Raw genomic sequence first — 23,852 nt, forward strand, 5'->3', positions numbered from 1 at the left:
GGCAAAGAGCTCCCGGTGGCTTGAATTTGGGAGGCTGCAGTTGTTACAACAGCTGTAATTTGCATTTAAATTTAGTAACTTTTGTATACTTTTTCTTGAGGTGGAGTTAAAGAGCCCTTTAATTCTTAAAGGCACATGTAGCTGAAAAAGCAGTGTGTTCCATGCTGGTTTAGAAAAAGAAAACAAATGGCATGTGTTGATTTACCTGTGTCATGGTTTAAACAGTCTGAGGCCAGACTAAAAAGTGTGCTGCTCCGAAGGACAGGCCTTTATCTCGTGATCTTCAGAACATTAAAGGAGAAATAATCATCTATGCTTTTTCAGATAGATTTGTCTCTTCTGTTAAAAACAAGAAATAATTATTGGGTAATAACGATTTCTTAAATGCCACATTCTTCTCCAGGGTCATATGTAGGGAAGGTGTTCCTTGTGAAAAAGTTTTCAAAACAAAACTCAGGCATTTTAAGAGGGGAAAATGATCAGGAGTACAATTCTTTTAGCTTAATCACCATCAATACAAATTGATCATCTATATTTGTTTTTTATTTCAGGAAGCCAAAGGGGATTACACCAGGTATGGTTCCTTTTCGAATATTACTATGCAAAATAACCCTAGCTGAATCTTTTAATGCTATTTTAAATAACAATGGATGCAAAGCAAAAGAAAGTAGATCCCCAGGCGAGAGACTGAGGTCTCTTTCCTCTTCAAATAGAGACCTATTCTTTTTGTGAATGAATCCGGGAATGAAGCTTTGCAAGCCAGAGTGACAGCAGATTGTACTCAGAAGTCCTCCAAAGTTCTATTTTCCATCATCTGTGAGCAAGACGAAGAAATCTATAAAAAACTTGGGTAGCCCGTGCTGATTCTTTAAATTTATAATAATCCTGTGTTTAAAGAATTATACCATAAGCACAAAAAGATTAAATCCATCAGCTGCTTAGTTAAGGGATTAATAGGGGCTTTCTTTTTGCAGCTGCCCTAAAGGGGCCTCACCCTTCATATATTTGACCTAACAGTTGTATTGTTGCCACCGAGGCACTTACTGGTTCTAACTGCCTAACTGGCCAAATCGTCAGAGAGTGTTTATATTTGAATTCACCCTCTATCTGCTCCATTCTGTTCTTTTAATGCAATAGTTGCGTGGGGGTAGTAGAAAGGGTTAAAGGTGGAGGCAAGACCTCCAATTCGAAGCAGCTCACAGGCCAACGACCCACAAAGCCTCGCCTCTACAGTGTTAATATTCCACTGCTGGTTAACCTTTACCTGTAGATTATTTACAGATCAACTAGTACTCATTCCCAGCCAAGGCTTTGACTAGTGTGCTGAACAGGCTGATAACCAAGTAATGCCTTCCAAGCTTGAAAACGTCCACTCATGGAGTCATGCTTCACCTCAGAAACTCCAAGCACTTTCCACATCTGCCCATTTAATGCGGTAGAATGACTGAGGCTTCCACTTAGCACGCCATGATCCACTCACCACACTCTCCTTTTAGCTCTGTTTTGTGCTATATTATTTTTTAAAAAATTTTAGGTTAGGAAATATGCTTTGAAGGACTCATAAAGATCAATGAACACCGAACTTTTTTTAATTAAAAGAAAATGTCAGAGCATGAAAAGAGGATAAATTAGTCTCTAGGTCATTAACATCAAGAGCGGCTGTGTTCTCCACTGTTGTCTTCCCTGGAGGAGCCATGTTTCCTAGGAAGATCAGATATGTGAGGAATTCCATCGTGTAGGGGGTGAGTCTGAAGTTGATTTATAAATGAGGGCTTCTGAGCCAACAGCTCAGCCTCTGCGGTCTGTGAACCGCTAACCCTTCCTCCCCCACTTTCTCCCGGTCAAGCGTGTGATGGACACCCTCTGAGCTTCATTTCCTCATCAGGAAAATGGTACCTCCTTTGTAGGTCTGTTGTGAGATTAATTGTATGTAAACATTACCCAGGGCGGTATCTGGCATGTAGCAAGCTCTCTATACGCTTTGGCTATTATTATTAACTATTATAGTATCATTATTGCCCTCATCATTATCATCCTGTCCCATCTCTTGGCAACCTCTGAAGAGGCTTTTGAGATGTAGTAGGGTCTGAAGAAGCTGTAATCACGTGTCAGGGGAAAGAATCAAAGAGAAAGATTGATTCCACAAACCTTCCTTAGGGAAGATCGCTTGCCTATGGCAGGAGAAGGCTTAGAAGGAACGGTCCTTGGGTAGTACAGACGTTTTAGCCCTAGGATTTCAAGGTTGGTGAGTCAGTCTGGCCAAGCACAAACCAATCCTTTTCCTTAATTTCAGTGTGTTCCTGGTGGTTTCCTGAGTGATTACTAGACTAAAGAAATGGAGGACACTGTTCTGGAATTGTCTAAACCACACTGAGTAGTAGAAGGAGCTTGGGACTAGGAATCAAGAAACTAGCACCATGACCCTGAATGCCCTCTGTCCGTTCTCAGCCTCAGTTTTCTCATCTGTAAATTGGGATTAAGGAAAATGGGACTTGGCAGGGTAGTTTTGAGGCTACGAATGATGTTTAAGGACTTTGTAGATGACAGTTTGTTTTACGAGCATTAGTTATTACTGATGAGGGTGAAAGAAAGAATAGGAAATGTGAACTTTTGTCATTGGGTATATAATGAAGCAGAATTCTGGTTGACTGTCACCACCCCTTCCCTATCTGATCTCCTCCTCCCCTGAATGGAGAGGGTATATTTTTCCTCCAAAGTTCTATTATAAAACTAATTTAAGAAAATCAGGCCAAAAATTTAAAAATACCATGCAGCGGTGTGGTGTAGTGATCAGAGTAAAGATGCTAGAACCAGAAAGCCTCACCCAAATCCCAGGTCTGCCACTTATTACCTATATAATCTTGAACAAGTTATTTAAACTCACCACGCCTCAGTTTCCTCATCTGTAAAATGGGACTTATACTAACAGTATACACCCCACAGAATTGCTATGATGACCAAATGAATTAATATATACAAAGTACTTAGAACGGTTCCTGCAGTCTCCACGTTCATATTCCATCAAATTGATGGACATAATTTATCACTCCCCTGTTGTCTTAAATATGAATTGTTTCCCATTTTTTGCTGATATAAATAATGCTTTGATGAACATCTTTGTGTAGTTGGGATTGGGGTTGTCTGTGATTTTTTTTTTTTAAAGAGTTTTTGATTTGGACCATTTGTTAAAGTCCCTTTTGAGCTTGTTACAATATTGCTTCTGTTTTATGTTTTGGTTTTTTGACCCTGAGGCATGTGGGATCTTAGCTCCCCAACCAGGGATCGAACCCGCACCCCCTGCATTGGAAGGTGAAGTCTCAACCACTGGACCTCCAGGGAAGTCCCTGTGATTATTTTCTTAAGTGATGTTTCTCAGGTGGCGAACAAGCAAAGGGAAATTCCTCAAAGGAGGCAAAGTATGAAGCGCTGAAATGGAATTTATGCATTCTTGATACCACTAAACTAAAATTATACAAACTTCATAGCTTTATCCAGTGACGTCTCCTAAATGCCTGAAATGGGTCCGCACCCATCTAGGCAACTAGGATGCAGAGGTACTTAGGCAGGGGCCTTCCTTCCAGAGAAATTTGACTTTCTATCAAGAGCTACCTCCGTGGCAGTTCTGAATTCCACTTCTCTGTTTGTTTACATGTCAGTGGCTGCAGCTCTTAGCTTTTAGAACGTCACTGAGGTTTGATTGTGGATCAGAAAAAGTCCCCAATTATTACCCTCCTAGACCAGGGCAATGTGGCTTTTTCAATTAAAACAGTGATTGAACACCTAATTCTTGAGGCTGCTGTGGTCCACCCACTCCTCGTGAATATGGTCTTCTTTCTCAAATTTAGAATTTCCAAAGCTGAACCCGCCACCATCCCAGCCCCCAGACCAACTCCTCCTCCAATGTCTCCCCTTGAGTAACCACCATTCTCTCTTGAATCATCTCTAAGGATTTTCTCTTTTCCCTCCCACCTTCTTGTCCATCTGTCAGACACCTCCCTTCTTTCCTTGTCTTTATCAGAATGCTGGCTTTCTCAGCCCTTAGTCTCCTCCACTCAGCCTGACTGTAAAAGGATGTGTGTGTGTGTGTGTGTGTGTGTGTTGTTTCTTTGCCTGCTTTCTGTGACATTATTTTAAAAGTCAATGCCTGATTTCATTCAATTCCCACCACAGTTGTTATCATCACCATTTAACAAATTAATAGATGGAAATTTTAGGGCCAAAGAGACTATGTCACATAGCCAGTAAGTTCCCAGATCTGTTCTGATTCCGTTGTATACTACCACCTGCACATAACCCCCTGGTATCTTACTAAGAGATAAATGCGATCATTGTTGTTGACTTCCAGACACCTCTTACAGTTTCTCATTGCACAGACACCCATCTTCCAAAACCCTAACTTGGCATTCAAGGTCCCCCATAATCTGCATTATACATTTTAACCTCCCACACTCTACTGCTCATACACCTTAATATCTGTTCCTGCCTCTCTTCTCTTTTCTTCACATGCTTTCACTATTTCGCCTTTATGGCTTTGCTCAAACTCTTCTTCCTAGAATGCCTTTAAAAACAACAGTCCTCCCCTATTTTGTTTCCTGCCCTGTTTCCTTGAGTATTTTAAGTTAACATTATCATGACCAGTAGGAAACCTTGCTCTCTGAAAGTTAATTAAAATAGTGGCATGGGGACTTTTTTCTTTAAATAGTTGACAGCCTGAATTTCCAAGTCAGCCCTTAAGCTGCAAAGATAACAAGCTACTCGGGTAACACAACACAGACAAACACAGGATTCCTGAAAGCTGACACGGCAAGGAGGCAAGGTTTCATCACTGAGCCAGCCGCAAATGAGTTTGTAAAAGCAAAGCATTTTCTTTTCTTTTTAAGATCCTGAAAGGTGGAAATTACTAAGGGAACTATGTGACTAGGGCACTTTTTGCTTATAAGAAAGAGTGAGTGACTACAATTTACAATTCAGTACAGGGTCACCATGAAGGCATATTGTCACCTAGCTTCAAATGGGAAGGAATAATTCACAATTTACAGCTGTGCTACTGGGAACAGCTGTTTTCCCATGGGAGAGGAACTTCTCTGGATGCCTAGAGAGTAGTTAATGAAGGGAGGGGGGAACAAGCAAAGACTTTAAAGAACTTCTACTCTTACACCTCTAGAGCACTTGAAGCTCTAAAATATCATTCCATTTCCGGGACCTTTAAAATCAGTTACAATGATAAAAATAGCAGCTCCCGTGGGCTAGGTGCTGTGCTGAGTATGTCCTTATTCACATCAATGGGGAGGCAGGAGTGAAGACAAGAGCTTTGGAATTTAATTGCCCAGGCACTTGCTGTATTACTGTGGGTAACTAACGTCTCTGGAACTCAGTTTCTTTGTCTCTATTACTTGGTATTACTATTATTATTGTTAATATGTTTAACCTTTCCACCAATCCCGTGATGACAGGCGCTACTGGTATCCCCATTTTACAGAGAGGGAATCAGCTTTGGAGGGAGTAAGTAGTTGACTGTCTAGGTCACATGGCTTAGAGAGTGGCCCAATTAGGACTCCACGCCTCATGCTCTCCACCTTTGTCAGGAGTCTCCTTTTTTGTATCTCCTTTTTTTGTATTTACTGTAAGAATCATTACCTTCCTTGCTGGCAGAATAAAGAAGGCTGACTTGACAGAAATTTAACGTTTCTGTCTGATTTCAGGCCAGGGCTGTAATGAATCAGCAAAACACTTTTGTGAAAAACCTATTAAGAAATGGCTTTTCTCTCTCCTGGTGTCATGACTCTATTTTAAGGTTTGACTTAAAGATACACATAGGTTCTTTTATTAATCAGTTCAGCGCATTAATATTTCATTTATTTTTAATGATTGGTAAATAATTCTACGTGTCAGGCTGTTTAACATGTTTTACAAACATTAACTCATTGTCTCCATCCATGAGGTTGGTGGAATATTATTCCCACGTTACAAGTGAGATTAAGCGATGGTGTGTGGATTATGTTTATATTACCATATTATGGTTTAACATTTCCCCATGGCTTGGCCAGATGTGTAGAGTTGCTATGTTGAATAAACAAACAAGGTAAGAACACATAGGGAACCACAGGCAAATAAGTGTGGGAAATACGTGGTTAAAAGCTAAACAGGGACTTCCCTGGTGGTCCAGCGGATAAGACTCCGCGCTCCCAATGCAGGGGACACGGGTTTGATCCCTGGTCAGGGAACTAAGATCCCACATCCCACATGCCACACGGCGCGGGCAAAAAAAAAAAAAAAAAAAAGCTAAACAGAGTTCTTTCCGATGAAGTTCGAATCTGCTCACGTGCGTGGCGGGTCTCCCAGAAGTAGACACATAAACAGTGTTTCCAACACTTACTTGTCCCTGATGTGTGAGTCTCCTGCCAGAGCAGTGTTCTATGGACTTCACTTTGTGAAGCAGGGGATTATTTATTTGCTGAAAGCTCAGTATTAAAATGCCTTTACAAGATAAGCAGTTTTGGCAGACCTTTTCTTGGTACTCCTTGCCAGATTATTGCATCCCTCGATTTTAATTCCAGTAACTCTTGGGGTAAACATTCATCAAGTTCTGAACTTGCTTTTTCTGAAGAGCCCTGAATTTGGAAGGAATCATCCATCCCATACAGTGGGTGCTTTTTCATCTGCTCTGTGCAGAGAATGTTAGGGCTGCCCAATACTATGAATTGGAACCCTCATTTCATAGCTGATGAACTAACAAGTGACATATCCATGACAATTCAGGTTGACAGGACCAGACCTACAGTCCCCAGGTCTCCCTGACCATCTCAGATTTACCATTTTGTCTTACACTTGTATCAGGAGGCCTCCATGGATCCTTGCTGTCCCTGATAGAAGGCAGTGAGGACAGCAGGCAGTGGACTCTACCATGGTAAGTGGTGTTATCACTGGAGTGGCCCCGAGGCTAATATTAGTCACTTGAGGACATAGCTTAAGAGGGAGAAGGCCGGAAATGAGCACGCAGTCAGCAGTGCCTTTGGAATACCTTGTCTTCTTCTCATTGCTCGACCTTATTCACTCCTGTAGATTGAACACCTAATACCTACAACGTGAGAGGCATTGGACCAAGCGAGGGCTGTGATGGAGGCAGACTGAGTTTCCGGCCTTCCTTTTATTCCTGAGCCACGGTCCTTCTACATCCTTTATAAGAGACACTGGAGAAAGGCCTGGGCCCTGGACTCAGACAGGCAGGCATGAGGTTGAGTGAAACAAGCCCTCCTCATCTGCTAGTGGTGCGACCTTGAGGCAGTTTTAAAGCCATCTGAACCTAAGGTCCCTTTTCTTTCGGAGATTCGTTGTGAGGATTGAGTGAGATCAAGCACCTTGCAGGGTGCCCGGTACAGAATGGAGACTCAGTACTTGGGAGTCTGGTTCCACTAAGTCCCATCTAGTATACTGAGATGCATTTGAGATGATGTTGCTGTTGTTGTTTTACCATCTTAGCCATTTTTAAGTGTACAGTTCAGTGGCATTAAGTACATCCACATTGCTGTGCAACCATCACCGCATCCATCTCCAAGATCTGTCATCTTGCAAAATGGAAACTCTGTGCCCATTGAGTGATAACCCCTCTCCCTCCGCCCCCAGCCTCTAACAGCCGCCATTCTACTTTCCGTCTCTATGAATCTGCCTTTTCTGGGTGCCTTATGGAAGTGAAATCATGCAGTATTTGTTTTTTTTTGTTTGTTTTTTTTTTTGCGGTACGCGGGCCTCTCACTCTTGTGGCCTCTCCCGTTGCGGAGCACAGGCTCCGGACGCGCAGGCTCAGCGGCCATGGCTCACGGGCCCAGCCGCTCCGCGGCACGTGGGATCCTCCCAGACCGGGGCACGAACCCGTGTCCCCCGCATCGGCAGGTGGACTGTCACCCACTGCGCCACCAGGGAAGCCCCAGTATTTGTTTTTTTGTCACTGGCTTCTTTCACTCAGCATGATGTCCTCAGGGTTCATCCATGTTGTAGTGTGTGTCAGAATTGCCTGTACTTGAAGGCTAATATTCCATTGTATGTATATACCACTTCGTTTAGCCATTCATCCATGGATGGATACTTGGGGTACTTCCACTTTTGGACTCTTATGAGTAATGCTGATATGAACAAAAATAGGTAAACATCTCTTTGAGACCCTGATTTCAGTTCTTTTGGGAAGAGAGATGCATTTTTAAGAAGAATCCCTGGCTTCCAGATAGTTAAGTATATTCTACTGTTCATTGGAGTGGGGGTGGGGTGAAGGCATAGGACTTGAGGATGGATATCAGATCCTTGTTCTACATCATCAGATCTTACTTACCAAAATTAATCCTTGAGGAGCCCAATACTTACATTAAAATATTGTTGTAGGTGAATATTTATTGACATGGAAAAATGATTACAATATAGGAAGTAGGAAAAAAGCATATATATATTATCCATTTTTATAAAAAAATTATATATACCAATATGTTCAAATACATGATACAGATATAAAAACTGGTCCTTAAGTTGTAGCATCGTGCAGGAGCCCCTCAATTTTTTTGTTCATACAGCCCCTTTCATTCTCAATATGCATATACTTTTAATTATTTACTTAATTATATAGTTATGTACATGTAGAACTATATTGACATCACATACATTATAAACTATTGTCAAAAGAGTAATGTATCAAAAGGAAAGAGATAGAGTAACATGTTCCAAGAATGAATAAAAATAAATATCATTAGAAGTTCTAGTATTGGGAGTTCCCTGGCAGTCCAGTGGTTAGGACTCAGCGCTTTCACTGCTAGGGCCAGGGTTCCATCCCTGGTCGGGGAACTAAGATCCTGCAAGCCACGTGGTACAGCCAAAAAAAAAAAAAAGAAAGAAGTTCTAGTATATTCTTTCTGCACACCTACAGATCTCTCTACCACATAGACTGTTGTAGAGTAGATTCTGAAGTTAGGCAAAGCTGAACTGGATTCCAGAGCCCACTTCTCACTGGTGAATAATCTTAGCTGAGTTACTGAACATCTCCAAGCTGCAGTTTCCCATCTGTAAGTGGGAATAATTACAGTTCTTTTATAAAAAAATTTTTTTTATTGAGATATGTTTTTTTTTGAGGTATGTAATATTAGTTTCAGGTATAGAGCATAATGATTCAGTATTTGTATATATTGCAAAATGATCACCGCAATAAGTCTGGTTAACATCCAACACCATACATAGCTACAAAACTTTTTTTTTCCTTGTGATGAGGACGTTTAAGATCTACTCGCTTAGCAGCGTTCAGATGTGCAATACAGTGTTAATAGTGCATTGTGCCCTGCCTGGTTTATGGTAGGGGTAAAAAAAATTAAGCTGGTACTATTGTCATGACTAACAGTTGTCTCGGGATGGTGGGGATAGAAATGTTTACAATTTTCCTTCTTTGCATGTCAGTGTGTTTTCATTTATTGAAAATGAAGATATAGTGCTTATGTCAGAATTTTTTTAAATGTTATTTTGTCTTGTTAAAAAACTCAGAGCTTAGCACAGTGACCTAGAGATCTCCTGCACTGCATCCTTTTTCAAAATGAATGTAAGATTCATGGAACACTACCCACTTGGCCTAACGGAAACTTCCCAAACCAAGGCTTAAAGCCCTTCCCTGCCACCCCAGAGCAGCAAGCCTGTGATTCCCCCCCCCCCCCCCCGTATATGGGAGGCCCTGCCCAGAACCTGCTGGCCCCCAGGGGCCTGCGCGCCTCTGTGAACAGGCTCATTCAGTTCTCAGCACAGGCGCCTGAGGCTGGGCAGGCAGAAAGGAAGCAATTAAGACAGTGGAAACCTACCAGGGAAAAAGCTGTTGGCAGGGCAGACTTCATGGGTGTGTGATCTGTGCAGTCACACAGGGCCCCCTGCTCGGAAGGACCCCACTCTTGGTTTGATGCTCTTCTGTCTCGAAATCTTGAAATTCTCCATGATTTTTTCCCAAAGAAGCTCCACATTTTGATTTTTCACTGGGCCTTGCAAATTGTAGCTTGGTCCTGGCTGTTGAAAACTGTAAAGCATTGGGAAGGCCCGGGTGTTGAATGGATTGTTAAAGAAGGGGTCCTCTTGTAGGTGTCTAAATGGGTACTCCATTGAGGAAGCTGGAACCACACAGAATTCTGCAAAACAGCCTTTTTGCATATATGTCTGGGAACCTCTTACCCTTTTCTGATTTCACTATGTTTGATCTCCCAGGTCTGAAGCACGGGGAGTAACAACCTTGACTTCATAAGGGCACTGTGAAAATCGAGAGAGAAAATGCACGTGAAAGGGTTACAACGGTGCCTGGCACCTGGAATACTCATTTTTAAAAGCTTCCTAAATACTCAGTTGCTACCCTGGTATCAACAATATGAGCTAGGTAGTATCATTATGCTCATTTTATTTTTTAAATATTTTTCCTGATGTTTACATTTTGTACTTCATTTATTTATTTATTTGTTTTTGGCCACAACCTGCGGCATGCAGAATCTTAGTTCCCTGACCAGGAATCGAACCCATGCACTCTGCAGTGGAAGCGTGGAGTCTTAACTGCTGGACCACCAGGGAAGTCCCTAGCCTCATTTTATAGATGAAGATACTGAGGTTCAGACAAGTTGAGTAACTTGCCCAAGTCATACAGCTGGTTACCGTATGGAGTTAGGGTTTGAACTCAAGCCATCTGATGGCAGAGGTCATGCTTTTTTCACTCCACCATTGTGCACCCTGCTTTCATCATCATCTATTAGGTGCCAGGTATTCCTGTGTACTTTTATCATCTGCTTCTCAAATTATAGCCATTGAGATCCTCATTCTGCAGATGTGGAGACAGACGTAGTGATCACGGTCACATATCTGTTCCACATATGGTGGTACTTGGATTTTAACCCCCATCCTCTGAATTTCTCCTCAGCCTTTCCACTTGATAATTCCTCAAGAGTGAATCCAAAAGATGTTTAACAGTATCTACTGCTTTGGGCTGATAATGCAAATGCAGTTAGACTTTGGCGAACTCCTGGACCCACATGCCAGACAGTTCTTCATAGCTTGTTTCTGGCAGCAATGGAATGTCATCAGCGCTGGCTCAGACCTTGGAATCTCACTGGGTTCCCCCCAACTCCTGGCAACCACCATTCTACCCTCTGTCTCTCTGAATTTCTAAAATGTTTTTATTTTAAATATTTACAAATTTTCATGTTAACCTAATTCTCAGCCAAAGTCATCCTTATGGATTACATTTCTTCTAAAAGAGTTGAAGTTTCAAAGTAGACAGGATCAGAGTCCTTGGCAAGCTGACTAATGTTTAGAAAAATCTCTCATCACATTTTCATTATTATTAGAAATTCTTTAGACTTAAAAAAAAAATGTAGTTTGACAGTTGATCCCTATCAAGCCCGCAGATGGACAGAGTAATTCGTCCTTTGTTACAAGTTAGGCCACAGACAGAAATTTAACAGCAACGGAATTCTAGCTGAGTGGACGCTGTGTTCCCCAGAACGCACACCGGTTTCTTGTCTCTTTGGTAGAGTGCTGAGGTGAGGGGGATCTGACACAAATTCCATGGATTGGTCATGATGTTGGAGGAGCAAGTTTCAAGGCTGAAATTCCACCAGTTACTGTGGGTTCTGTTGAACCAATCCTAAAGCCACTTACAACCTGGGACTTGCCAAGTCCCTTCCAAAGTTCTTTTCCCATGTGGCTTATTACCAGCCCTTAGGGTTGCCAGATTGAGCAAATAAAACAAACAACGAATAACTTTTTGAGTGTGTGTTCTAAATATTTAATCTGGCAACTCTAATCTAAGATCGCCCACTGGGGATTCTTCTCAGTGGTAGTAATCCACCCGCAGCCTGTTCTGAGAATGGTAGAAATAAAGTGTTTATAATTGTTGGTTTCATGGGTTGTGATCAGAAATGAAGGAACACATTTATTGAACATAGGCAGGTGCCTTCATAGCAACATAGCTTCATAGCATCTTCCCAAGAACCCTATAAGACAGGTCACTATCCCTGTCTTTATAATGAGGAACCGAGGCTCACAAAGGTTAGTTTATCTAAGACCACAAACGTCCTACAAACATGGAGACCTGGGACTGTATCCAGTTCGAAGTCCTTACCTTATTACTGCACATTACAAGTCTAGGGCCAGCTGGTAGGCTGCTCTGTTGATTTGTTTCTAAGTATGTGGCAGCTTTGCAGTAGCCTGTGTCCCAACCCTGGCTGCCCATGTGCCAGCTCTGGTGGGACAGTGGGCAGCCAGGTGACCTCTCTAAGCCTCAGTTTCCTTATCTGTAAGTTAGAAATAGCACCTACATCTACGTTCGCCATAAGAATTAAATGAGTTCTTTTTTTGTATTTTGTATAAGTAAAATGCTGAGCACTTGTCTGCCACACAGCACATGCCCAGGACAGTCTCCTTTAAAGCCACAAGAGTTTCATTTATTGTCCTGTGAAGGGGCTGAGTGGTCAGAGGGAGCTGCAAACCAGAGGCAGCCTAGAAATGTGTGCTCACGCCTGATCCCCAGGGAAGGAGCTTCAATGGGTTAAGATGAATGGAGGGCATCCCTCCTTCTCCCAGAAGTGCTGGGGGAGCATCCCTAGCTTAAGGGGGAGGCCAGGAGAAGGGCTCCTTTCAGGTCTCACTTTCCGCTCTGCAAATGGTGACCACCTGATTTGGCTTGAGGCGTGATCAAGAGCTGTTCAAACGCGGTGGGAAGAAAATTCCAAGATTGGAAAGACCCTGTGACTTGGGAGGAGAGGGGGCAAGGTCTGGCCCAGCCCGCCTGGCTTTTCCGGCCCCTCCCCCCGGCCTCCTCCTGCCTTTCCAGTTCCCTCCTCTGCTTCCTTCTCCTCCCCGGCTGCTCCACTTTGACCTGGAGTCCAGAGAACCAGACAAGCAGCCACTGGTCCTCTCGATCTAGCGCCACCTCTCCGAGGGGCCCCTGGGTAAGTCTTTAACATCAGCGGGCCCTGTTTCCCCCTGAGAACTCAGGGTCGGACACACCAAATCAGCTTGCCTAAACCAGCTGGCAGGGTTTGGTGTGGAGGGGTGGAAAGTGAGGCGGGCACTTTATTTTAGCTATTATGAAATCGTCTCAGTCTGTGAGCAGTTTGACTAAACTGCAACAACCAGTGGTGGCTTTAGAATGGGGTGGATTTGAGCCCTAGCTTTCTGCCTTGGTGTATGATTGACTATGAATGATGACAATTTGTTTCCAACTTTCTGCAGCACCTCCCAAGCCCTCTGTTCTCTAAAAGAGAGAACTCGACAGGGGTAGATATTTTACTGTGAATTTTTTTAGTCAAGATTAAAAAATCGGGCATCAGGAACACCTCGTGTGTTTTAAGGAAACTTTGTTGGGTGTTGGGCTGCTCAGGCGGATTTGGGTGCCCTGTTTTAAAATTCTGCTGAAAATGACGGGTCTGATTTTGTGGCTCTTAAAACAAATTGTTTAAAACTAAATTTGGTATCTTTGCTATCAGGGGACAACTATAGCCTGTAGTGGTTTTGGTTGGGTTTAAGAAACATTGAGTGATAACACATATTCAATCTTCTTATCCGTGTTCAGATCTTTGTGGTTTAATCCAGTTTTTGGCTAATCCAGATTATCTGGTTGAAAAAATGCAGCCTATCCTCACCGAAGAAACTAACTTTATTTTTGTTTATTTATTTTTTAAATTTTATTTCTTGGCCACACCGTGCGTCATGCGGGATCTTAGTTCCCCCACCAGGAATCATGCCCCCCTGCAGTGGAAGCGCGGAGTCCTAACCACTGGACCGCCAGGGAAGTCCCAGAAACTAACTTTAGTAGAATCGATGAGAGGCCACTATAATTATAAATTCTGAAGCCTCGAGTTAAGCTGGCAGAAGCCTTCCATCTCCTCACCTCCTCCTCCCCCCATTTTCTGTCTCTTTTTGGAATTAGAGGAGTTAGACAGAGTGGTTCAAGCACAGGCTTGGAGTCATATTTGCTACTTTCTTTTTTTTTTTTTTTGCGGTACGCAGGCCTCTCACTGTTGCAGCCTCTCCCGTTGTGGTGGAGCACAGGCTCCGGACCCGCAGGCCCAGCGGCCATGGCTCACGGGCCCAGCCGCTCTGTGGCATGTGGGATCCTCCTGGACCGGGGCACGAACCCGTGTCCCCTGCATCGGCAGGCAGACTCTCAACCACTGTGCCACCAGGGAAGCCCCATATTTGCTACATTCTTGCCGTTTGAGTTTAAATCTCTCTTAAATCTCAGTTTTCACATCTATGTAATGGGGATGCTGGTGATAATAGCATAACCTGTAGAGAGAGGTTTTTGTCCAGTCTCTGAAACCTAGTAATGCTCAGTGAGTGTGAGCTGTCGTTCAAAGCCTTTCTTTTTTAGGGACTGAATGAAGGTATCCACTCTGTATAACTGCTGGCTCAGCCTCGAAGAGTCTTGTGAAACTAACCTCCTGGGCTGTCCTCAGCCTCTTTGACCTCCTTTCCTGTTTTAAACTGTAGATTGCTATCTCTTGCTTGAAAATCTCCCTTTGTTTTATGATGTGTTTATTCTGTTATTCTGTTCCTGTGGTTCTCAAGTCATTTATTAAACGGATCGCTGGGTCCCAGCTTCTGCCCTCCTGATTCTGTAGGTCTGGGGTGGGCTCGAGAATTTGCATTTCTAACAAGTTCTCAGATAATAGGGATGCTGCTAGTCAGGGGATTGTAAAAGAACTCCTGTGTTTTCTCATGCTTGTCAACCTTTAAAATCCCTTTACCTAGGAATTAGTGGAGACAAATTTACTGTTAGAACTCCCTAGTTATTAAGTCAAGGAGATAATAAACTAGATTCATCACTGAAGGCCAAGTTCCCAGATAACTGAAAGAAACATGATTTTTTTTTTAAATTAAAAATGGGTGATGTGAAGGTAATCTGGCCAGTGAGCAAATGCTCTAAGTAAACTGAGAACATACCTTAAACTGCTAACGACCAAGGTGTTGATGAATGCTGGTAGATTAGTTGAGGAAATTAGTGTTTCTATTCAGTATCCAAGATCCTTCTAATAATGGCATGTTTAAGCAAGCTGTCCTCCTTAAACACTGGATCCAGCTGGAATGCTTTAGTAATTGAGTTGACACCTGTTACACCATTTAACAGACATTAAATACAGTTTTTCTGGCCGTTATGATCATTGCCATGGACCATTCCTTCAGTATAGTGCAAAACTTTGACGGCCACCCCAGCTCTCTAGCAAGCATAGATAAGGAAGTGGCTTGTCACCAGCCTCTGTACAGGCAACTCCAGAAGACTGGCAAACGTTTCTAATTTACACCAGTTCCTAAAGACAGTAAATCTTTAGCTTGCACATAGCACAGTATTAAATAGAGCTCCCAGCTGTGACAACTTGCTTGCGGTCTTGGAGGCCCCTTAGGCTACATGGTAGACTTTATCTTGAGTGTTCAACAGGCATTAACTATAGCTTTTTTACATTTGCATATGCATGAGTTATACTCATGCAAGACTCCAGTCCCAAGTTACTTTTTAAAGAGCTTAATTTATGTCTTGGTGATGTTTCTACGCTCATTTCCATTGGGTCATTATATGTAACGTGCTTTGTAGGCACCTTTGCTTGCAATTTCAGTTAAGGAAGAGCGTTAGCATCAAAAAGAAAAGGGAAGTTTGGGGCTTGGGCTTTTTTTTTTTTTAAACTGTCCTAGAAACCGAAGGGTGCTTCCACACCAAGCATTGACAGCTGCCATCTTTGAGGATCTCATTCAGTGATCCGTTTGCTCCACAAGTGCCAGCACCACAGTTTACTAATTGCACGCACTCCCTCGTCCTCCAGCCTGAGAATGGCAGGTGGCTGCTTGTCACTGTGGGCAAGTTCCCAATTAGGCACAAACAGGTGCACACATCTGCTGGGGGTGGCTGTTTCCACACAACTGCTCCAGCGCACACAAAGGGTGGCCTCAGCTCTGCCAGCCATGTGGCTCTCTCAAAAATGAGTGAGGTTGGCACATTCCTACAGGGTTTTTGCGGTCAGTAAAGAAAAACAAGAGCCCGTGAAAGGGGCTTGGGAATGCCAAAAGGAATCATCACGGGAAAAAGAGCTGCGGTGGCTAAATGGTGGGTCATGGGCCGCTTCCTTCTAGAAAGCTGTCAGAATAGGAACTTGGAATACCTAAAGGAGGTATTACCAGGTATTTAATCTAATTATCAGCCTAGATAATTAGATAAAACGCAGTGTTCTTCATTGTGGCATCTGAATTCCTGCTGATAGGATGAAGAATAGCAGTTTCTGGTTTGTTACTGAGAAGGAGCTAGTCTTGTAGATTTATGGGCATTGTCTTTGGCTAGGACCTGGAGAAAGCAGTCCCTCTTGGCAGTTCTGGTCAAGTTCGTCTTTAAAATAACACTTCCGTTGCATTCGGGTCAAGAACGTCCAGACAGGACTTTGCTGGTGGCGCAGTGATTAAGAATCCGCCTGCAAACGCAAGGGACACGGGTTCGATCCCTGGTCCAGGAAGATCCCACATGCCGCGGAGCAACTAAGCCTGTGCGCCACAACCACTGAGCCTGCGCTCCAGAGCCCGCGAGCCACAACTAGAGAAAGCCCACCCGCAGCAAGGAAGACCCAACGCAGCCAAAAATAAATAAATTTAAAAAAAAAAAAAGAACGTCCAGACAGGGTGAGTGCGTTTCCTGCTGGGACGAGGCAGAGACATCTCCGTCCAGGCTTGCTCACCTCCCGGCTGTTTAGAGGCCCTCCCTTGGGATTCTGAGGTTGATCCTCATTCATATAAACCTAGCCTCCCATGCTGCCTGCCTGTCAGCCCCAGGAGGGGCCTTCTCTGCCCAAGCCAGACCTGGCTGCCTCCGCCAGCTCAGTGGATCCACGTGGCCTTGGCTCCCAGGCAAATTCCCCCGCAGGGGTTCTTCGGAGGGTGAACAAATAAGCACTCAGCTACTGTCAGTCCGCTCAAACGTGAAATCCTTCAGGTTCTAAACTCTGGAAATGATCAGGGTTAACTTAAGAATAATGCACCAGTGTTTGAAACACTTGCCTCCTAAATGGCAACGGGCTTGCTCATCAGTACCCTCCCTTACACCCACTAACCAGATTTGACTTAGTTTTAGGTGAATTCTGTCACCCGGAAGGATGTGTAAAACATGTGTGAATGGTTTAAATAACAAATTAGAAATTACACAGCCACGTAACCGCACCCGATGAAGAATGTTGCCAGGATCCCACCCCACCCCCATTGTGTAGTGGACCCCCCTTTCCCAGTAAAAATCCCCTCTTTTCCCCAGAGGTGCTTGGGCTGTATAGAACATATTTTCTTGTTTTGCTTTATACTGTATCACCTACGTATGATTCTCTGTAGTTTCATTTTGTTTGCTTTCGAACTTATATACATGGGATGGTGATGTATATATTATTTTGGGTCTTGCTTCTTTGCTAAATATCGTGAGATTCATCATGTTGTGTGAAGCTAGTCTGTATTTTGTTTGCTGCATGGTATTCCATTGTATGAATACTGTAATTTTATCATTTCTACTGTTATGGGATATTTGGGCTGTTTTCTTTATTTGTCTTACTGTGAACAATGCTGCTATAAACCCTTTTCTTTTGCATAAGTTTCTCTAGAGGTATACCTAGGAAAGGATCTCTGGGTCATGGGGTATGCAGATTTCCAAAAAGATCATGTCAATGGGCATTCTACAGCAATGGATGGGAGTTCCTATCACCCTTCATCTTCATGTAACCTCAGTGCAGTCGGGTGCAAAGTGGTAATTCATTGAAGGTTTAATTTGCATTTCCCTGAGTACTTATAAAGCTGAACCCTTGCTTCTGCCTGTTGGCCATTTGGGTTTCTACTTGTGCACTGCTTGTGGAACGATTTAACCCATTTTGCTGCCAGGTCATCTGTCTCAGCCATCTTTTTCGTCCTCTTTTAGTGTCATAGACAGGTCCCCAGCTCAATCACCTCCTTATTGGTGGTGGCTTGTTAGAAGTTTCCTGTGTGAATAGGTCCTTATAGAAAGTGATGTTGTGTATTCACAAGAAAGGATATTTTGCAATAGCACAAGTGAACAGATTTGGAGGATTAATAGGAACCTTTTCTAACACAAAGAAATTAAGGCTGTGTTTTTTCCTGAGAAAGTAATCTTTTGGGATGGTCCAGATTCCACATTTGTCAGCATTATTTATGTGTCTCATTTACTCATGCCCTACTGATGTTTTGCACTGTAAGTAAATTATCTGAAACTAGAAACCAAGCTGAACTGAGAAGGGCCTCCCTATACATTCTTTACTATTAGTTTGTTAGAAATTGCAAAGCGATAGTGATGGTCTGCAGGTATGTTTGATATAGCCTGCACAATGCTTTACTTTTTATTTTTGGCTTTCCTTTTTTGTTTTTTGGTTGAGGCAATATTTTAAAATTCAGACATTCTAGGTGAAACTCTGAGATTTTGCCTTATTTTTGAAGAAAGTGCCATCATTAGGCAATAGTGGATCCACATTCTCACGTGGCAGAAATTACATTGATCTGAGTGGTGGTTCCCCATCAGCAGTGGCATCTGGTTGTTTCCTCAGTATCCAATCTCCCTTTTCTCCATATTAGTAATAATATTAGTAGCAAGACATGTGGCTGCCCCAAATAAAGACTACATATCTCAGTGTCCCTTGCAATTATCAAGAGCCTTGTGATTTTTCTGGCCAGTGGGATTAGGGGATGTGGGCAGCTTTCAGGTTCTGCCCCTAAAGGAGTGGCTATGTCCTCCTTTATTCTTTTTCCCCTACGTGATGGCTAAAAGGTGGACATGGTGGTGAGCTATCTCAGACCATGTGAAGGACAGCAGAACCCCACGAACGGTGAAGCAACAAGAGTCTCAGTCCCTGAACACTTCATGCTGTTCTAGCTCTAACTTGTAGGTAAGGAGAAATTAAAGTGTTGATCTCTGTCACGCACAGTCAAATCTATATCCTAAGTAACTTCAAGTGGGTAATGTTCTCTCCTCTTCCTCATGGTCCCCACCGAGTCCCTGTGTCTGCTGCCCAGCTTGACTTGCCTTTCTCAGCTGGCTTAGACAGTTGGATTTCTAATACTTCTCTCACTTGGCTCCTGTTAGAGAGTTGCATCTAAGATATATTTATATTCTAATATTTAATAGTCTAAGAGTGACACAAAAGAAAAATTCTTAAGTCTGAAAGATACAGTACAGTTAGAAGTTTTAGGGTTGAATTATCAGGAGTTTTATAATAATCCAAATCAGGGTTTCTCAACCCTCAGCACTATTAACATTTGGGGCAAGATAATTCTTTGTTGCTGGGGGCCCATCTTGTGTATTGTAGGATGTATAGTAGCATCCTGGCCTCAGCTCAGTAGATGCCAGTAACACCTCCTTCCCCAGTTGTGACTGTCAAAAAATGTCTTAAGACATTGCTAAATATCCCCCGAGGGGCAAAATTGCCCCAGTTAAGAACCACTAATTTAAAGTATATTTCTTTATTTTTTTACCTTTTTTAAAAAAATTAATAGACTTCAGTTTTTAGAGCAGTTTTAGGTTTACACAAAAATTGAGCAGAAAGTATGGAGAGTTCTATATCCTCTCTCCTCCCCCTTCCCCCTCTCTTCACAGTTTCCCCATCAGTAACACCTTGCATTAGTGTAGTACATTTGTTACAAGTGATGAATCAATACTGACAGATTTTTTTTTTTTTTGCCGTTTTACGGTTTTATTAAACAAAACGTGCACACGAGCTGTCTATTCATTTTCTTCACCGCGCAGCCTGGCGTTGGGATTGGTGACTCTGAGGGCCAGCTGGGCTGCTCTCTCCACAATGGCTTTGCAGTTCTTGGAGGAGACGTTGTGCGCAATCTCAGCACAGTAAGACTTGTTGCACATCAGCAACACTTCAAGCTCCTTGACGTTGTGGACCAGGAACTGGACCAGGAACTGGGCAAAGCCGCTGGGCAGCATGTGCTTTGTTTTCTTGTTGCTCCCGTAACCGATGTTGGGCATCAAGATCTGGCCCTTGAATCTCCTGCGCACCCTGTTGTCAATGCCTCTGGGTTTCTGCCAGTTCCGCTTAATTTTGACTTACCGGTCTGACTGGTGCCGGATGAACTTCTTGGTCCTCTTTTTGACGATCTTATGCTTCATGAGGGGTCTGAGGGCAGCCATGATGCCGAGTAGGAGATGGCGGCCACCTCCGTAGGCAGCGCCGAGGAAAAGAAGACGACAGATTATTATTAGCTAAAGTCCATAGTCAAATCATGGTTCACTCTGTGTTCTATAGCTTTTGACAAATGCATCCATGATTACAGTATTATTCACAATAGTTTCACACACCCCCAAATCCCTTTGCTCCACCTATTCAATTATATTCCTTTAAAAGTCGTCTAAACTTTCCTTAAAATGATCCCTAAGCCACTTGCCTATTAATGCACATTTTAGTTGCTTCCCAGTGATTGACTAGTATCCCAAAAAAGTCTTAATGAGTAAATATTCATTGTTATTTAGGATGATGCCTTGTGATTAACGTTTGGTAATTTATTGATTTATTTAGTCACCATTTCCAGATGTATAATGTCTTATCGCATCTTAGGACTAGGGTAGGTTCTAATGGTGCATAGTTAAAATGAAAAACTCCTTGGGAGGGTGACATCTCGAAGGCCAAAGTTCATCTTTCAGTATATCCAACACAGGTAGTATTTTTCTCCAGTTGTAACATGTAGCTGTTTCTTAAGTTAGTCACTAGATATACAAGTTGTGTTTAGCAGACATGTGTTAAATGCTTTAATACTAGAAAAATCTCAGTATATTGAGAGACTGGTGCTTTAAGGACACAGGAACTAAAATTGTCTTAAAGGACAGCAACTTCAAGTCTCCCGTTTCACACTTATTCTCAACCATGAGCTTGTTGAATAAAATGATGGATAAAATTTCCCTCTTATTTCATTCCCCCCTCTCCTCTCTCCTTTGGCTGACTACATTGGTATAAGTTAAAAGCAACTTCGTCATATGACACTTGTTTCTACGTGCTCAGCATGCAGTCTACACTTTATACGTATTTGCTAAATGAATAAGTGAATTTATGGTAAATAGCAGCTTCTCTTCTACTCTAGTAGGTCTTGATTGCCACAAAATTAACTATAATCCAAAGAAATAAGTGAATGTGAGGCTGAGTTCTTGGAACACAGTTCACATGAACCCAGGAGATAACACACATGTGGTTGGTGGTGATGATTAATAACAAAAAGTGTTATCCTTAGTCTGTCACTTTAGAACATGTACAGGTATTTGCCCTTCACAAAAAATTCATAAGCCAACCTCTTTGAAAAGGAAATGGGATTTGAAGGACAGAGCATAAAAGAAATCATTAAGAGAAATAAATATCATTACTGGGAGTCGACAGGTGACCTTTACTGTGGTTAAATACGATTGTGGTATACATTTTGGTTTTCAGGAAGCCCAAACCAGTTTCCCGAGATTGTCAATGTGGTTAAGCCATACTGCTCAGATTTCAAATGAATAGAGAGATTTATCCTTATATAAGAATGGGAGCCAAGTGACTTTTCCTTTCCTGGAGTAATTTGTAAAGTCAGATCTCTCACCTTTAGGAAAGGCCCCAAGCCTAGTTTTGAAATATAGCATTGACAGGTACAAATCATACCGTCTCTAAGCTAGGCGACACTCAACTCTATCTGTTCCTACTGAAAGTAAGTTTATGTACAGGTTGCTCGTGGGTTCACCTGATTTTCCTGTGGCCTGGTGGGGAAACTTGGTGATAGAACCAGTAAACAAACCTTCTGTAGACATTGAAGGAGAACCAGTTACACCAGGCCTGATCAAGTGACAGGAGAGAGCAATTTCTAATCCAGCACAGTGCAACATAGACCAAACAAAGCCTGTCTGCAGGCCATACTTGGTTCCCTAGTTTGACCTATAACATTTGATCTAGGTAATTGAGTGAATGCTTTGGGAGGAGATTGACCTTGAGTTCAGCGTTTAGTCCTACAGTTGGGGGTTCATCTCTTTCAGTATCACGATTCACATTGGGGCAAACCCTGGGGAAGCTAATGTAAAAATGCTTGAGTGATGGATTTTGCAACTAATCAGTTCAGAGTTTTCATTTATAAGTAGGGGTGAGGGTGAAGGGGAGCTCTGCCTTGCCAGAGATGAGAATGTCCCAGGACACTGCTCTGGGAGTCTTTCAGGGAATCAGGTAATAGAATGCAGTGGTTATGGTCTTGGCCTTTGAAGCCTTCTGGCTTCTCCACATAGTAGCTGAGAGACGTTGAACAAGAGGCTTAGCTTCTCTAAACCTCAGACTCTTACCTGTGAAGTAGTCTGGGTAATAATAGTACCTACCACGTGGGAAGAATTGTGATGGGACTTCCATGAGGGGAACAGTGCCCTAGAAGTGCATTTCATGCTGCTCTTGGTAACCTCAACAAAGAGATGATAATGGCAAAGATATGAAGAGGTGGCAAGTAAGTGGAAAAAAGTTACCAGTATGCTGTTTGATGAACACCAGGGTAATCATGATTTTGAGTAACTCTTTAATGTGCTTATCCTAGGCTCTGATGAACCCCAGAAAGTCATATCTGTTTCATCAGAGACTGCCTTCTTAAATACTTGGGACTGTTCTCACACTGTGCAGGACAAACCTGACTGGGTCATATTACCTGTTCTCCCTTCTGTTAAGTTCCTTAAAGACCACACCCTTCTCTCTCTCTCTCTTTTTTTAACATCTTTTTTGTAGTATAATTTCTTTACAGTGGTGTGTTACTTTCTGCTGTGTAACAAAGTGAATCAGCTATATGTATACATATATCCCCATATCCCCTCCCTCTTGCGTCTCCCTCCCACCCTCCCTATCCCACCCACACCCTTCTCTTTTCACAACCAGAATTTTGCCTTCTTTTTTGGTTCTGTTTTGTTTTCATTGTATTATTGTTTTTAACTGAGATATAGTTGATTTACAATATTATATGTTTCAAGTGTATGACATAGAGATTCACAGGTTTTAAAGATTGAACTCCATTCATAGTTATTATAAAATATTACCTGTATTCCCAGAATTTTGCCATTTTAAAATTAGCTGATGTTTCATGAGGTAAATTTTAGTTCACTTGTTGCAATTTGAGGGATAACTTACTTGGATTTCATTAGAAACACATTTTCAAGTCATCTTTTTTTTAAATTTTTTATTTTAATTTAATTTTTATTTATTTAATTTTGGCTGCGTTGGGTCTTTGTTGCTGCACGCAGGCTTTCTCTAGTTGCGGCGAGCGGGGGCTACTCTTTGTTGTGGTGCGTGGGCTTCTCATTGCGGTGACTTCTCTTGTTGCAGAGCACGGGCTCTAGGCGCGTGGGGTCAGTAGTTGTGGCTCACATGCTCTAGGGCACAGGCTCGGTAGTTGTGGCGCACGGGCTTAGTTGCTCCGTGGCATGTGGGATCTTCCTGGACCAGGGCTCGAACCCGTGTCCCCTGCATTGGCAGGCGGATTCTTAACCACTGTGCCACCAGGGAAGTCCCTCAAGTCATCTCCTATCCAAGTGATTTCCGCAGATGGCTGACTTGGTCCATTTTATTTCAGAGAGTGATAAGGAAGTAACAGACGAGTAATAGAAAGGTCTACACTCAAACGTTTTTATTGCAATGATAGATATTATGAAGAATGGTGATTCTATGTGAATGGTTTTAGAATAACCAGTGTTCCAACATTGTGAATATTATATAACCACTAAAAATAATAATGAGGGTACTACAGGAGTGTGGAGAAAGTGTATAATGAAATTTGAAGAATGCTGCATAAAAATAGAATATAAAGTGTGCACAACTGTAGTAATAATTATATATCAATAATAA

General features: G+C 42.5%; 1 protein-coding gene and 1 pseudogene across 6 annotated transcripts in view; one reads left to right on the forward strand and one right to left on the reverse strand.

Annotated features, from left to right (window-relative positions):
- FRMD4B (FERM domain containing 4B) overlaps positions 1–23,852 on the forward strand; it is a 336,491-nt gene that overhangs the window by 266,084 nt on the left and 46,555 nt on the right. For all 6 annotated transcript variants that reach the window (XM_030867699.3, XM_060308019.2, XM_060308018.2 and 3 more), the window contains one exon: positions 552–574. In XM_030867699.3, coding sequence (XP_030723559.1) covers positions 552–574 — 23 coding nt within the window. The remainder of the gene's footprint in view (positions 1–551; positions 575–23,852) is intronic.
- LOC115859079 (large ribosomal subunit protein eL32-like) lies at positions 19,688–20,197 on the reverse strand (annotated as a pseudogene).

This window comes from Globicephala melas, chromosome 11 (genome assembly GCF_963455315.2).
Source record: "Globicephala melas chromosome 11, mGloMel1.2, whole genome shotgun sequence".
NCBI classification, from domain to species: domain Eukaryota; kingdom Metazoa; phylum Chordata; class Mammalia; order Artiodactyla; family Delphinidae; genus Globicephala; species Globicephala melas.